The sequence below is a fragment of the Scleropages formosus genome, chromosome 16 (assembly GCF_900964775.1).
Source record: "Scleropages formosus chromosome 16, fSclFor1.1, whole genome shotgun sequence".
Taxonomy (NCBI): domain Eukaryota; kingdom Metazoa; phylum Chordata; class Actinopteri; order Osteoglossiformes; family Osteoglossidae; genus Scleropages; species Scleropages formosus.
In genome coordinates this window covers 6,471,714-6,488,232 of record NC_041821.1, presented here as the reverse complement: position 1 = coordinate 6,488,232, position 16,519 = coordinate 6,471,714, and the positions used below count along the sequence as shown (strand labels likewise).

At 45.4% G+C, this 16,519-nt stretch overlaps 2 protein-coding genes across 4 annotated transcripts in view; one reads left to right on the top strand and one right to left on the bottom strand.

The window, feature by feature from the left end:
* frem3 (Fras1 related extracellular matrix 3) overlaps positions 1–4,373 on the top strand; it is a 36,616-nt gene extending 32,243 nt beyond the window's left edge. The window contains exons 15-24 of one of the 2 annotated variants that reach the window (XM_018735609.2): positions 27–158; positions 261–592; positions 1,012–1,204; positions 1,430–1,534; positions 1,931–2,058; positions 2,466–2,600; positions 2,696–2,822; positions 2,997–3,184; positions 3,283–3,429; positions 3,622–4,373. In XM_018735609.2, the coding sequence (XP_018591125.2) occupies positions 27–158; positions 261–592; positions 1,012–1,204; positions 1,430–1,534; positions 1,931–2,058; positions 2,466–2,600; positions 2,696–2,822; positions 2,997–3,184; positions 3,283–3,429; positions 3,622–4,158 (2,024 nt within the window). In that variant the 3' untranslated portion in view covers positions 4,159–4,373. Of the gene's footprint in view, positions 1–26; positions 159–260; positions 593–1,011; positions 1,205–1,429; positions 1,535–1,906; positions 2,059–2,465; positions 2,601–2,695; positions 2,823–2,996; positions 3,185–3,282; positions 3,430–3,621 lie in introns of both variants that reach the window. The other variant, XM_018735610.2, reaches the window with a different exon arrangement.
* A 1,320-nt stretch (positions 4,374–5,693) lies between these two features.
* On the bottom strand, positions 5,694–14,308 carry smarca5 (SNF2 related chromatin remodeling ATPase 5). Of its 2 annotated transcripts, none has more exons than XM_018735622.2 (24): positions 14,279–14,308; positions 13,104–13,205; positions 12,760–12,926; positions 12,478–12,578; positions 12,284–12,384; positions 11,468–11,647; positions 11,058–11,213; positions 10,817–10,948; positions 10,545–10,613; positions 10,312–10,421; positions 9,902–10,128; positions 9,635–9,756; positions 9,391–9,543; positions 9,159–9,291; positions 8,616–8,764; positions 8,403–8,522; positions 8,115–8,222; positions 7,902–8,015; positions 7,664–7,786; positions 7,224–7,356; positions 6,982–7,100; positions 6,574–6,786; positions 6,309–6,419; positions 5,694–6,111 (listed from the first exon to the last, which is right to left on the bottom strand). In XM_018735622.2, exons 1-24 carry the CDS (start codon positions 14,285–14,287, stop codon positions 6,046–6,048), a joined length of 3,018 nt encoding a protein of 1,005 aa, XP_018591138.2. In that variant the 5' UTR covers positions 14,288–14,308; the 3' UTR covers positions 5,694–6,045. The 2 variants fall into 2 exon arrangements, with proteins under 2 accessions (XP_018591138.2, XP_029115069.1); XM_029259236.1 differs by lacking the exon at positions 14,279–14,308 and adding an exon at positions 13,363–13,430.
* Between the last annotated feature and the right edge of the window lie 2,211 nt (positions 14,309–16,519).

The window sequence follows — 16,519 nt, the reverse complement described above, 5'->3', positions numbered from 1 at the left end:
CATTCTGCACTTTCCTGTCCTCCCAGGTCTCTGCCAACCTCGAGTCCCAGGAACTGTGGGAGCAGAGCCCTTCTCGGCCAAAATCCGCTACACAGGACCCGATGACCCCGACTTCCCCAACCTTATCAAGCTGACGGTTACTATGCCCCACATTGATGGTGAAGAGCTCCTGTCCACATAGCATGTGACCTCCCTCAGACCAGTGGTGCAAGGCAGCAGCCACAGGCACTGACTGCTTGGTTTTACACATATCCCCCCAGGCATGTTACCGGTCATCTCCACACGACCCATGTCCAACTTTGAGCTGACGCTAAGCCCTGATGGCACTCGCGTTGGAAACCACCGCTGCTCCAACCTGCTGGACTACAATGAGATCCAGACCAGGCATGGCTTCATCACGGATGCCACTAAGAACCCGGAGATCATTGGGGAGACCTCTCCTTACCAGTACAGCGTCGCACTGCGTACTGCCAACTCACTGCGCTTTTACCGTAACCTTCACCTGGAGGCCTGTCTGTGGGAGTTCCACAGCTACTACGACATGTCTGAGCTGCTGAATGACTGCGGGGGGTCCATCGGCACCGACGGACAGGTAGGAACATGGTGTTTACATTGTCTTTCCATTTTGTTTATTCAAAAAACTTCCACTGTGTTACTCCGTTGTTGATCGCACAGCTTCCAAGCAAAGCACTGGAAATAGCTCACACTATTACTTGTTTATTCAGCTGCATGTTCAGTGAATCCGTTCAGCTTAAGTATGTTGAAGGGACTGCAGGAGTTCCCCTGCTGGGATTTGACCCTTCGACCATTTGACAACACATCCAGCTCCTTAACCACTAGAAAACCTGCTACGGAAAGAGCAATACACCGATCTCAAGACTCCCCGCAGGAGTTTGTGCGGTCTGACCCACACTCCCATCTCTTATACCTTATGGACTATGTAAATACCATAAGTTCTGCTGTCACAGTGTGTTGTCTAGGATGGCGACTCTTCCCTGTGTGCTACTGTAGGTCCTGAACCTGGTGCAGTCCTACGTCACCCTGCGTGTGCCCCTTTTTGTCTCCTACGTGTTCCACTCTCCCGTGGCAGTGGGTGGCTGGCAGCACTTTGACCTACAGTCTGAGCTGCGGCTGACCTTTGTCTACGACACTGCCATCTTGTGGCAGGATGGCATAGGCAGCCCCCCAGAGGCTGAGCTGCAAGGTGACCCTGTCCTCTTGTGAATGCCACAAACAGTGCGGTTAAATAAAATCAATAGTTTCTGCCAGCTAATAAATAATGTTCCACTAGCATTTATTACAATGTCTCTGCTGCAGCAGTTTTTTGTAACCTGTAAAATCCTTTGTTTAAGTGGTAGACATGCGCTTGCATGTTAGGCAGGTATGGTGACCATTTCCAAAACCTAACACCCCTTGATCTGCCACTCAGGAGCCATGTATCCCACCAGTATGAGGATCAATGAGGAGGGTCGCCTGGTGGTCAACTTCAAGACAGAGGCGCGTTTCCGGGGCCAGTTTGTCATGTCCCACCCAGGTATGCGAGCATATTCGCCTGCAGGCCATCCATGGCAGCCCCTTGGCCCTGCTCTCTGATTGGGTTGCAGGGTAACCTAAATCTCAGGCACCTATTTGTGGACTGCTACATTAGATGACCTTCCTGAGTAAAAATACACTCTGGATATTTAATAAAATAGCAAAGCTCTGTGACCATAACTCAGAGTGACAAACAAGGGAACACATACACAAAATTAGCTGTAAAATTATTTAAAATGTGTTTTATCAAAATAAAATAACTGGTATTGTTCAGTTAAAGTTCTTCTGCACTTATAGAGAGTATGATGGTAGGAACTTTCAATTATCTGTCTCATAGGTCACCTTCCTGTCATTTCCACCCCCTTTATGAAAGTACTTATGTTCATACCTGGTTCAGGAACATCCTTGTCATCCATGGTGATGTCAGCAGACCACCCAGGCCTCACATTCACACTGTCGCTGGTCAGGACTGAGCCCACCTACAACCAGCCCATGCAGCAGTGGAGCTTCGTGTCTGATTTTGCTGTAAGACCCCACCTGTTTCCTACAGACAGTTTCTTAGCTTCAGCATGAAAAAAAATACTGAAAAGGGTACTGGGTGCTATAGTGGCACAGCAGGTAGCGCTGGTGCCTCAATGCTGCTGGGCTGTGGGTTTGAACCCAGCTCAGTCCATGTGGAGTTTGCATAGATCCTGCCTCACATCCTGCGCTTCTACGATAGACTCTAGACCACCATGAGTAGCCTAGTGGTTAATAATGAAGGAAGGTGATGCTGTCTTCTACTTCTTAAATGTACTCTCTCGTAATCACATACTGCAGGACCAAAACTTTATGAGGCTGTAGATCCAGTGTGATCAGTTGTGTGATGGTGAAGCACTTTGGTTATGTGGGTTGCTAGTGGACCTGATTGGCACCATTTTTCCATCTTCCAGGTGAGAGACTACTCTGGAACTTACACTGTCAAGCTCATCCCGTGCAGTGCCTCACCTACCAAGGAGTTCAGCATCCCCCCTGTGTGCCACCCGAGAGAACCCCTCACCTTCGACATGGACATCCGCTTCCAGCAGGCAAGAGACAGGCTGTGGCCTGTGCTGCCCAAGCTTTTCTGCAGCAATCTGTTGACCTGTTCCCATAATGCTTTTCTTTGATCCCTGTACCTTAGGTCAGTGACCCCGTGGCTGCAGAGTTCACCCTCAACACTCAGATGTTTCTACTTTCCAAATGGGAACTGTGGCTTTCTGATGGATCCATGGGCTTTGGAGAGGGTGCTGATGTGGCCTTTGCAGAAGGTATGTCAGCTCCCCCTATTGAGCAATCCTTGGGTTTCAACTCTGCAGGTTCTGTAAAGATCTTGCTGTGGTTCCTGAAAGCATAACTACAAATGGTTTTTTGTTGCAGTGCCAGAATTCTTAAACTCTTTGTGATTCTTTTGCTTTTAAACGTCTTTCTTACCTCACCCGCAGGGTCTCAGATCTATGGGCGTGTGATGGTGGATCCTGTGCAGAACCTTGGCGACTCCTTTGCGTGCAGCATCGAAAAGGTCTTCCTTTGCACAGGCACAGATGGTTACGTCCCCAAGTACAACCCCACTAACAAGGAGTATGGCTGCCTGGCTGATGCCTCCTCCCTGCTCTACAGATTCAAAATCCTGGTACAAACAGCCCCACCTCTTCTTTCTGTCACTGCACACTTTACTTTGTAAACAAAGCTAGGGATATGAGCTAGAGTGTGTGCGTCTGTGTGCCACAGGACAAAGCACAGCCGGAGACGCAGGCCACTGTTTTTGGAAACATCCGGTTCGATGCCTCCCTCGCTGTTGACACCCCGGGGGCCCTAACCCTGGTCAGACAGCCAGGCTCTGATGGCTTCACCCTGTCATCGTCCCCACTGTTCCAGGTGAATCACCCCACTTGTCAGGATCAGTCATTATGAGGAACAGAGGAAATTAAATTTACATCCCCTCCTTGTCTTTCTTTAAGAAGCTGACCACTTTAAAATTTTTTTCAATCTTTCGTTTGTGGTTTTTAACAGTTATGCTTCCTTCAGAAACGTTCGGCCCGTAACTCTGTAGTCCTCTTTCCTGTCCAGGTGGCAGCAGGGAGAGAATGGTACATACACACCATCTACACGGTACGCTCCAAGGAGAATTCCAACCGCAACCTGGGAAAAAGGAGCCTGGAGTACCATCACAGCATATCCACGGCCCCTCGCACAGAAGGTCGCAGCCGGCGGGCCGCCCCTGAGGTGGTGCAAGAGATTGGCCTCGAAAACAGCCGAGGCACCAACATCCAGCACATTGCCCTGGACCGCTCTGGCAGGCTGCAGGTGAACCAGCATGAGCCTTGGCTCCATGGAATTCTCTCAGAGCGCCCTCTTCTGGAGAGCTCTGGCAGGGAGCCCACTGATGTGGTAGCACTGCCAATGGCAGTTGGCCTGGCAGGGCTCATTCTCTTCCTCTGCCTTGCTATCCTGGCCACCGTCCTCCTGCTGAGGCGCAGGAAGCGTCGTGGTTCCGGAAAGAAACTCCCGCCATTCACCACCTCCTCCTGCTCTGCCTACCAGGGCAGCAGTAGCAGCAGAGAAACCATGAGCACCAGAAACAGCTCAGACAGCTCTGAGGTCTGAGCTCCCTAGCCCTAGCCCCAGCCCCAGCCCTTCCCACCCCTCTCCCCACAGGCTGAATGTTCGGAAAGTACTGACCACTCTGATGCCTTTTGCCATATTATTGAAGACATACTCTCCATCATGATAGAATATTTGCATACCGCAGTACATGCTGGACAAAGGGAGTTGTGAGCTGGTACTTGACCAGTGTCATCAATGCATCAGTGGAAGCTTTTACCTGGAAACAAGGCTCAGTGAACCTAATTTTTTTTTTTTTTTTTTTTTTAAAAAACCCTTCTGCTACTGTACATGTGTAGAGCAAGCAGAAAATGGGCTGGAGTTCCCAGTATACATTTTTGGGTTGGTTTGTTCACATGCTTTGCTAAATGTGCATACTGAAAATGTTATGTTCCCAGTAAGGTTGCTGTCCTGCTACTCTGTTGCCATGTGACCAGCTGTTTTCCCAGGGTGTGGGAATAGCTGACTATGGGTGAACTACGGTGATGCCCCTTTATACTATTGTACCGGGACTTCCTGCCAAATAGTACAACAGCTTGTCCAAGGCTGTCTCAACACACAGCAGGTGGAGAGGCTGCCTCCCTTTTCCTAGCAGCAAAAAAGCTTTGACAAATTTTTTCTGTAAAGATTTCTTGAATGAGCACTAGTTCACTGTAGTGTTATTTTTATAAGTAGGTCTGTGTAAAGAACTGTTTTTTTTGCAAGAATCAACTAAGGCAACCAAGTATTGTCACAGAACTAGGCTGAGCTGCACAGAGAGCTTTGGCAGTGCCAGTGGAAGGGCAGCACCTCTGTCAGAGGCCTGTGTGGTCAATTTATGTATTTTTATGATAATTATACACTGACAGGCTTTGAGCAGGCTTCGGTGTGCCCACTTCAGCAGACCATAAATATGGTGCTATTAAAAGGGATTGTAATATGTAATTAAATTTAGCCAGTTGACTACGTAACTACTCAGATATTTTTGTACATTTTCAGGACTTTTACAATGTGGCTAACTATCAGGGTGTGTATTTTAAGTGTACTACTTTGTGTACATACACCTATAAATTTATATATACACTAAAGGAGAAAGCAATCAAGGTATTAACACACCCTGGCAAAAGTTGGAAAAACTGTGAATCACGTTTTGTGATACATCTAAAGTGCTGAGTAAATGATTTTTCACAGGATTGTACCATGTGTGTCGTCAATGACAAAAAAAATGAACAGAGTTGGTACCGATGCTCCTGAAATTGGCACTTTAGCTGTGATGAAGGAAACTCAATTGTTTGGCAAAGAAAAACAGCATTCTAAAATTATCTGCTTCACTCATATTCAGCACACACGATGCTCAGGGTAACCCAACTGCTCCATGTCTGCCATGTAAACTGCACAGATATATCTATAGGCAGGTCATGGGTTTGCCTCACACTACTTTTAACATAAAAGTATACCACCACTGATTGCTAAGTCTTACCTCTTTACACTGAGAAAATAATAAATGTTTTAAAATATATATGCAAATTTAGAAAACAATAGAATTTATTGGAGCCTTATGATATGAATACATATTGTAGCCCAATTATGTAATAATGAAACTTTTACAAAACAATACATGTTACAAGCAATGGAATGCATTAGCTGACCAAAAGAGGTATAAATAAAAGTATTAAAAGCAGTATAATCTTAGGTATTCATGGTTTTAAAAAAAAAAGGTTAAAAATGTTCAGCACAGTTGGTGTTTTCATCACTAGGAGACAGACCTGTACTACGTGCCCCGGTATGACAACTGAAGCACTAGGATTTATACAGTACGTCATTACAATCCGTAAAACGGACCTGATGGCTCTACTGTCCTTACCGCTATTTTACTAAAGCTGAGACGCATGGCACCTTCTGGCATTTGTTTCATATCTTCAGTTTCTTTCTCCGACCCCGGCCATCTGTGGTGCCATCTGCCTTGCGTTTCTGAGCCTGAGAGTGGAGAGAAATTAGTCCAGCACCCCACCAAGCCCACAAGTCCACCTGGTACTAAACCCAACTAAAGCCTATTTGAGGAGACATGCATATTTCACAGAATAATATTCTCATGCTCACACAAGTATCTTATCACAATACTCCTCTGGTAATTAGTGTTTCTCAGAATCAGAACTCCAGAGTCTCTCACATACCGAAGATGTCCGAGGGCCACGTTTCTTCTTCTCAGCCTTCTCCCGCTCCTCCAGCTCCATGTTTTCTCGCTCTATGAGTGTGATCAGGGTGTTGCATCTCCTCTGCAACTCCTACGCAAACATACGCAGATTACTCAGAGATTTGGCCCCAACAGCATATGTTGCATCAGGGCTGTACCACATTGTACGACACAATCTGTACTGCAATTGCATGACTGTGAGCTCAGCCTTGAAGTAACCCTCCCAGCACATCCAACCCACTCACCATGGCAGTCCTGGACTTGAGAAACCAGTCAAATCGGAACTGCGGGGAGTTGCGAATGCATTGCCTGAGCTCATCGTAGACGCTCTCTTTGTCGAATCCTAGTTTGTGGAGCATGCAGATGAGGAAGCGGTCCTCTTCCTCTGTGTAGTTCTTTCCCTTGTTGGTTCCATAGGAGATCCTCAGCTGGTGGAAAGGGGCCTTGTAGCGGCCGATCTGACATCACGCATAATATAGTGACAGTCACGTTAAAGAGCCTGCCTCTGACTTTGACTGGATGTGCACGCTATCCATATGAGTTCTTTAAACACTTAGGTTTTCCAAAGTTTGCATGGAATTTCAGCAGAACTAATGACAATGGTGGACAAACAGCTTGATAAACACAGGCGACTTGTAACTTCTCAGCTTCACCTTAGAATCCAGTGCTTTCTTAATGCTTATCCTCCTCTGGATCCTGGCTTCGCCCCTCTCAATCTGGGCCATGATCCTTTCAATGTCCTGCAGCTCATTGCACCTTTCCCAAAACACAGCTGAGTATGGACACATGCACAAACACGCACACACATACACACAAAACAAAAGGAATCCATTAGGAAGTTCATAACGCTGCCCTGTTCTCCACATGAAGCGAAACAAAAAGCTGAAGATCTTACCGGAATACTCCATAACCTCCTCTGGGGTTTTGCCCTCGACTTCTCGAGCAATGTTGTCAATGTCATCTCGACCCCATTTTTCATTAGCCTTGATGAACTGGTTGAAATCTCGCTTGTTCCAAATAGTAAATCCCTGGAAATAAAGAAACACAAGCGTGGTTATTAGGGGGCGTGGTGGCGCAGTGGGTTTGGCCGGGTCCTGCTCTCCGGTGGGCCTGGGGTTCGAGTCCCTCTGGGGGTGCCTTGCGATGGACTGGCGTCCCGTCCTGGGTGTGTCCCCTCTCCCTCCAGCCTTGCGCCCTGTGTTAGGCTCTGGCTCCCCATGACCCCATATGGGACAAGCAGTTTCAGATGATGTGTGTGATGAAGTCTGGTTATTTATTAGTAAACATCCTAATCTTAATGAATCTCAAATCAGTACAATGTCACAGGCTATCTACCTGTGACAGAAGGTTTTCCTTTTCCTCAAGCTCCTCCTCTGTCAGTGGGTCTGCCTCATCTATCTTACTCTGCTCCTCCTTCTGTGCCTGAGCAGAGTTGGGCAGGTCAGGGTTGCGGGGTACCTGGTGAGAGCAATACAGATATACTTGAGAAAACCACATGGCAGGATAGTTCTCTCTCTTTAACGACTGGCTCAACAGCACTTCAGACGACAGTGCCAGGAAGACAGATTCACACCTTGTAGCCAATAGTTTTCCTGTAGTACAAGATCTCCTTCTCCAGCAGCTCAAACAGACGCGGAGGGAAGAACTGAAAGTCCTGGACATTAGGCTGCTTTGGGGGACGAGGGGCCTGAAAGAGGAATGGAGGAAAGATCAGCAACTGCGTTACTGAAGGCCTGTTGCAAGGACCACCAAGTTCATGAATTTAATCACCAAGGTCTTTACTCACCTTGGGCACTTTGGGCTCGCTGACTCGCAGGGCCTCCCTGAAGTAAGCATCCACTGCATAGTTGGCCTTCCGTTCCCTTTTAGGAGGCTCAATCCAATTAGTGATGACCTGTAGTAAATGAGGAGGAAGGACAAATATGTCATGTCCCATCCAAATTCAACATAAAGCTTTGTGAACACATCACCACCAGACTGATGGAATAGAAAGAACATGAACACATTCCACAACAGACACTTTAATTCAACAATGACAACGGTTTCATAATTGTGACGAATAAGAGAATGTTACCTTTTTCTTCTCTCTGTAGTCCTCGCCTTCAAAGTTGTACACACTGTTGTCTGTGTCCATAGTGAAATTCTTCAGGGAGCTTTCACCCAATTTGGACAACTTCTCCTTCATCTCCATCGTCTAAAATAAAGACTTCAGATGAGACACACACACTTTCCCGGCAGCCTTTTTGCTGGTGTTAATAACCTGCCCAACTGTTATTCACGAACATACCTTCTTCTCTCCCCTCTCCAGTATGACACTGATGTCCTCATCTGTGATTTCGCTTTCCTTTGACGCAAACACATGCGTGGCTCCATGACGGATCATGGACAACATCTCGTCCTTACCGAGCTTGTTCAGGTTCTGGTCCACTAACCGTCCTGCATGGCCATGTGATAGAAAAATTTCAGGAGGTCTTTTAGATTTAATTATTTAGCAGACGCTTTTGTCCAAAGTGACTTCCAATGAACTCTATATAGTGTTATCAGACCGCACACCTTATTCACCAAGGTGACTTACACTGCTAGATACACTACTTACACTAGGTCACTCATCCATACATCAGTGGAACACACTCTCTGTCACTCACACACTTCTTGCAATTATATCAGGTACAATATTGTTCCACATCACCCATGACTTTTTGTTTTGACCCTAGCAGTTTTTTTTAATAAAATAAAATTCTTAGATGCTAAAAGACTATCAATGTTCATTTTATGTATTATAATTTACTGTAAAGCTCAAAGAGTGAATTATGTTAGGATCTCCTCTTACCCTGCTGAATGACTATAGAATCCAGTCGGAGCTTCATCTCTGCCCTCTCCACAATTCTCTCCTCCACTGTGTTTTCTGTGATGAAACGGAACACACGCACCTGCTTCTTCTGACCAATCCTGTGTGCTCGATCCTGGGGAAAGGGGCAACTTTGTGGGTTGGTTTAAAGATAGGTGTCGATATATGCGATGCCTCTCTATAAACCAAGACTGAAAAAATTAAAAACACTAACCATGGCCTGGAGATCTACTTGGGGGTTCCAGTCTGAGTCGTAAATGATGACCACATCAGCAGTGGCCAGGTTGATACCTAAGCCTCCAGCTCGTGTGCTCAACATGAAAATGAATTTGGAGCTGTTGGGTTCATTGTACGCATTGATGGAAATCTACAGGGTATCAGAAAACAGGAAATTATACCGGCCCACCAAGCAAATGCATAGATATAGATATCCACAAAAATACGAATGCGGAACGTGCCTGTCTCTCCTCGTGAGCAGTCTGCCCATCGAGGCGGCAATATCCATAGTTCCTCCACATGCAGTAATCCTCCAAGATGTCCAGCATCCTGGTCATCTGGCTAAAGATAAGCACTCTAGACCCTGAGAGAGGGAGCAGAGAGGCATCAACCACCTGAGAAATTATATCTTCAGTTCACCACATGCAGAATTCTCTCTTAAACCTTCCATAAACATATTTTTACAAGACATCACAGGAAGGACAAGTGTGTCTGAAGAGCTGCATCACCTTGTTCCCTCAATTTGGGTAGCAGCTTGTCCAGCACCACCATTTTGCCACTGTTGACAACCAGGTGCAGGTCTGTGGTGTATGGGGGTCCAGGCTCTGCACCATCGAAGAGATACGCGTGATTACAACACTTGCGTAGTTGCATCAAGATGTTGAGAAGACGCATCTTGTCCGTCTTGCCAGATGAGTTTAAAATGTCAATGTCTTTCATGAGAATCTTGGTGTACCTGAATTTAAAAAGGTAAATTAAAAGGGCGAGTGATCCATTAGTCTAACAATAAACATCGATCCACCAATGTTTACAGGAGACACCCTTAATACTCTTAACTATGTGGTCAATGCATTAGATTCTTAAACTACCTTCCTGAGTATCAGTTCATCTTCCACCAAAACCAAGTCAGGGCTCTCACCATTCACGCTGCATCTTGCTTAGTCCCACATACATCTTAATTTCTTTTTTAGGCAGCAAAGATTTTTCCACGTCAGCTTTGATACGACGAAGCAGGAATGGGCGGAGCACCTATTACAGGACCAAAAATATAGTTACACATATAAATTTTGTTAAAATTGTCTATCAGCATATATCATAGAAATCATAAATTAACTGATAACCAAGCAAAATTAAACAAAAATTGCTACTTACAATATGCAATCGTTCAACCAATTTCTGATCTCCAAGACAGTTGTTGGTGTCAAACCAAGAATCAAAGTCCTTAAAGCGGAAAAATTAGCTCAGTTAATCTCTGTTACGTGACACTGCAAGTTTAACATAATGGACCTTAAGTCCTCTAACTACAGTTTTAAAGACATCAGTAGAGTGTGTCATAATTAACTATATTCTTACATAAGATACAGGGCCCTGCTTTTTTGTGTGATATGACTCAGTACATGATTGAGCCCTGTAACCACTCTTACTTCAGAGGAGTTGAAGACGTCAGGTAGGAGGAAGTTGAGCAGAGCCCAGAGTTCATGCAAGTTGTTCTGAAGAGGGGTTCCTGTAAGCAGCAGGCGATTGGTGGTCTTGAACTCTCTCACAATCTCTGAAAGCTTGAAGCACAATAAATAAATAAGTAAAACCAATGTCTATTTTCAGTCAAAACTTGCTTTGCAACAAAAATGCAGGACTAATTTTTGTCTAATTTCTGTATACGCTCACTTTTGATTTTTCATTCTTGATCCTATGTGCCTCGTCAATGACCAGATACCTCCAGTTGAACCGCTTGAACACAGCCTTTTCCCTGATGAGCATCTCGTAAGAGGTCACACACACGTCCCACTCCCCTGGCAGGAGCACGTCCCGAATGAATGCAGTCTGACAACAGCACAAAGTCATTTCACAGTCATGGTCAATCACACATTCTGGCCCAAACTCTGTTGCTGAAGGTTAAAAAGAACATGCATTAAAAAGTCACTTCATAAACACACAAAATCTTCCATTAAAATCTGACTACTAAAAACAAATTGGTATAAAAATGTTCATATTGTTCATGACACATTTTGACACTTATACACCTAATCACAAAGCACCAAAAACATAACAAAGAATCCTGAAAGATCATTGCTTACCCTTTCCTCTTGGTCTCCGATGAGGCAGACAGCATGAAGCGAGGGTACCCAGCGTTTGAACTCATTCATCCAGTTGCACAGCGTAGACTTGGGAACCAACACCATGTGGGGTCCAGGAATGTTCCTGTAGTGCTTCATATATCCAAGCAAGGCGATAGTCTGCAAAGTCTTCCCCAGACCCTAATAAGACAACCAAACAGGCAATATAGTGATTAGGGGTGCTATACTGCAATCTGCAATCTACACTGCACTCCCATGGTCCAAACATGTGCATTTTGGATGAAGTGGGTAATCTCAATTGCCCATGGATTGGGAGAGCGGGCAAGTGTGTTATAATGTTCTGCTTTATAAACAGGTAAATGATTCTGTTGATGTAATGTGCTTTTTGTATTTTTCTCTGAGATGTATGTCACAAAAAGCACCTGCTAAGTCAATAAATGCAAATGATTGTTGGAAGTTTAGTGCAGTGCATCTAGTGCTGCAAGTCACTTTGGACAACAGTGTCAGCTAAATACTAGCTAACAATCACAGCACACTCCTTTGAAAAAAGCTTCTGCTAAATAACAATGTAAACCCCCTCCCTTACTGTAATACCCTTGAGCAAAGTTCTTTTTCTGAAATGTTCCTGTAAGAACACCCCAAAGTATAAAGGGGTTACTAAACTGCTTAGTATAACAACTTCACAGTTTTAAAAAAAAAAAAGCCCCAGAAAAGATGCAGTAAGTCCTACCCCTCCAAAAGAAACACAAAATATACATTTCATATTATTAATAGTTTAAATGTTTATAACCATGACAGTAAAAGCAAGAGAAATACCATTTCATCTGCAAGGATCCCATTGATTCCATTCTCATAGAGTGAAATGAGCCAGTTCAACCCACGGACCTGATAATCCCTCAGTTTCCCAGTCTTGATATCTGTTGAGAGTGAAAAAAATTGGGAGTGGTACAGGTATTGCAAATTTACATTTTACAACACATAAGAGTGACAATTCATCCACAATCACTCACAGGAAGGAGATTCGTCAAAGCGGGTACAGATGTTGGTGGCTTTGCTATTCTCATTCAGCAGCTCCTCATCTTCCTCCTGCTCTGTGCGACGGTGCCGGTTGCTGCAGCAAAATACATGGACCGCTCACCGTGAGCACAGAGAAAAGCAGAGGCTCGTCGCGTTAAAACAGTCCGACTAGCTGGAAATTCGATTCAATCCCATTTCTTGCAAGCTATACAGGTTTTGGTTGCTCAGGACATAGACTGACCCTAGATTACACCAACACTGTTACACATACTTACTCCCCAGCTGACAGAAGGTTTTGTTTCTCATCCATTTTGATCCGGGGGCGACCGGGTTTCATCTTCAGAGGGGAGGTTGGTGTCTTCTGAGCCGCTGGCTGAATAAAGTGAGCAAAGACCTCAGTCTGCTTCAGAAGATACTCAAACCTGTTTGTCCGGTCCGTTTTCTGATGGGCAGAAAAACATAATAAAAGATTTATTTAAGACATGAACAAGCTACTTTGCAACTACACAATATATTAAAGATAAATTACTTCCAACTGTAAAACTGATTTTAAAGTATAAAGCCTGGCATCCAACTGTCAAATCTAATAACTCATGTATTAAACAAGCAGGACTTGTACCATCTTCTCTTCATAACCTGGAAGAGCCTCCTTTCTGGCATGTTGTTTTGGGCATGTGACCTCCACCTGGCAACTTTTCCCAGGCTGAGAATGTTTATCCTCCTTCAAAGAAAATTACATTCTATAATCACTTGACAAATACAAACACCTTGACAGGGAGCAAACTCAAAACTGATGTTGTAAGTATTTTGATTAGTTTAATTAATAAGCATTTTTCACTGAAGACATCATTGAACCAAAAATGGGTGGCAATACATACTGAAATACACAGAAGCAAGTCGTGATGCAAGAACTGCTCATAAGCACAAGGTTACAGTGCGCTTATCAAGGACTTGGTTTCAAAAGGTGTAACGTTACTGCAGTCCGCTTTTCGCCGCCCTTGGGTGATGACGTCATCGCATCTCCCACAAGCCAATCATCGCTGTGTCTGCAGTGAGTGACAGCCGAACTGTCCATTCAACAGAGTGGGCGGTCTCTCCATGCCACTGACGTATACTTTCGTAGGCGTGGTGCGAAGAGCGTGGAATTCATTTCATACAAAAACTGAGCAAATGTACACTAATCGTTACATTCGTTATACGCTATGTAGCACTATGTCCGAAAGAGATGTACATGTACGTCGGCAATGCTAATTCTTTGTGACTTCAGAATTTGTGTCCTGGTTATTCATTCCCTACTTGTATTCTCCTCAGTACAGTTCATACTGACCAGAGAGAGGACAGTGAGTTAGTAAAATAACAGAGTACAGCTGCCTTTCAATCTGACACAAAATAATCAGTTTGCGGCCTCCTCGGATGAAAATTCAAGTGTTTAGAAGGTAAAATTCGACGACAAGAATCAGCCAGAGCAGTGATGGAGATATCGATCGATCCCCTCCAAAATGTCAGCAGCCCGCCCACTCGGTGTGTACTTTCTGACAGAAACAAGATCACACTTCACTGACTGACAGAAATATTTAAACTAGTTTAGCTTCAGGTCCCAAACACAAATTCAGCTCCTGTCAGAAGCCAGTTCGTAAGCCCAGCGGCAGGGCAAGTCCGTCATCCTAACGCCCGGTCCGGTCGGTGTGTCTACGACGGCGCCGGTGCTGTTGTTCACACCTGCACGGTGCACGCCAGAATATGCGCGGCTAGCTTAAGGTTTCTAGTTCCCAGCTCTGCTTCAGACTGTCTCACCTCCTCCATTTCACCGTCGTCGTCGTCGTCGTCGTCGTCGTCCTCCTCCTCCTCCTCCTCCCCCTCCTCGTCGTCGTCATCGTCTTCCACCTCATCTTCCTCGCGGGCGCCGGGCTCGCGCTGTTCTGCGCGCCGCTGCTGCTGTTCCTCCTCCAGGCAGCCTTCGGTCCCGGACATCATGTTCTCCTCGTGTTCCGAACGTTATTTCTGTGTGTGAGAGAAGCACTCGAACGTCCCCGACCTCCGAGCTCAAAACTACAGTAGCGAAAACACAGCGATCACAACGCAGAACAAAACGTCTACGTATTTACAAAACTGGGAGACGCTCTCCGCCGCGCCACAAGATCGCGCCGACCAGCCCGCCCGGCTCATGACGAAACATCGCGAGAATTTAGTGCGACAGCTACTTTCCCGCCTCTGTCTCGCTCAGGTCACGAGCGAGGTGGTGCGCGCAATCGCGCGGGTTCTGCACTTCAAACGGTCCTCGGGTCTCGGAAGGCAGCGTTTCCGTCCTACTGATCTTGACATGATGGATGGATGGACGAAAGAATGTGGAGCGCAGAACTTCTGTTGATGGAAAGGCAGTTATTTAAATTAAATCAGTGATAAATATTCGGACATCTTCTTCTAGGCTGAGATCATAAAGTACATGTCCGTCAGCCTTTTTTGTTCAGTAATTGATCTCATTTTTAAATCGCCCTAATTAAACCTATTGGCATCTTCACAAAGTTTTCTATCGAGTATTCTTCCAAACAAATTTGTGGGTTTGTACGTTCACCATGTCTGAAAACCACAGAAGTTAGAGCTGCTGCCTTTTATCCAGAGGCTGCAGGTTCGAGTCTCACCTCCAGCTGTAGTACCCTTGACAAGTAAGGTACTTAGTGTAAATTGCTCCAGTAGAAACACTCAGCTGCATACATGGGTAAATTTGTAAGTTACTTTAGAGAAAAGTGTCAGCTAAATGTAAATATTCTGGGAACACAGAGTATGATACTTGTTAGTCCAACCAATAGATCGCACAAACACAGGCTGAAATCATTTGTCCCGAGCGGGGTCGCGGTGAGCCAGAGCCTATCCCGGCAACACAGGGCGCAAGGCTGGAAGGGGAGGGGACACACCCAGGACGGGGCGCCAGTCCATCGCAAAGCACCTCAAGGAGGACTCGAACCCCAGACCCACCAGAGAGCATGACCCGGCCAAACCCGCTGCACCCGCCTCTTAGGTCACAATCAATGAAATCTTAAAAATGTCCTACCTATCAGGTAAATCTTACCAGGTGGTTTGGCATTGATCCCTGTCTATCCTTTGAGTCTCTCAACCAGTGTTCCTCAGGGCTGGGCCCCCAACTCTTTGCCATCTCCACCTTGTCCCTTACCTCCGTCATTGTCTCTCACGGGTTCTCCTATCATTACTGTTTGTCACCACGCATCTCTTCTTCTCATTTCTCCCTGCATCTACAGACTTATCATCACGTATCGCTGCGTGTCTCTCATACATCTCTGCTTAGGTGACCAATCACTACTTACATCCCAGCCCCTTCAAGACTGAGATCCTAGCAGGTCCATCCACCTGTTGGAAACTGTCAAACTGGACAACTTGTTCATTTCATTTGCTTGATCAGTCCTGGGTGTAACGGTCAACTCAGATGTTTGCTTTTCTCAACGCATTGACACCATAACCCTGCAGGGTATAATGTCCCTTATCTCATAGTACATTTTATGCAGCTTCTTGCCCAGATCATGGTGATATCTCCCATGGATTGCTGTAGCGTCTGTTGGGTCTTCTGGCCTCTGCAGTCAAACCAGTCCAACTGATCTGGAATACCAGAATGTTCCCATGTATCTCCCCTCCTTGTCTCTCCTTATTGGCTTCCTGTATCAAGTTTGAGACATTGGTTCTGGCATACAAGACCACAGACATTTACATTACATTACATTTATTCATTTAGCAGACGCTTTTCTCCAAAGAGACGTACATCTCATAGAAAATACAATTTGTGCATTACATTAGGAGAAAGAGACATAGTTGCAGATGTGTGACTCTTAAGTAGTTTCCTTCACCATATGCACTGATGTTCATCACACAAGTAGCTGCATAAAACTTAACCAGAATATCACTGATTCCTAATCACCTTCCTAGGAGTTTTTTTGAGATACGCATGAACATTTACATTACGTTGCAGGAGTGGCTCTGTCAAGGACTGATCCGAGCATCATCTGAACATTTATACCTAACGTGAAC

Coding starts and splice junctions, on each gene's coding strand:
- smarca5 (XM_018735622.2), bottom strand. Junction 9,292..9,390: donor AAGTAGATCTCCAGGCCATG/GTTAGTGTTTTT, acceptor CCCTTTCCCCAG/GATCGAGCACACAGGATTGG. Junction 6,420..6,573: donor TCAAGTCCAGGACTGCCATG/GTGAGTGGGTTG, acceptor ATGTTTGCGTAG/GAGTTGCAGAGGAGATGCAA.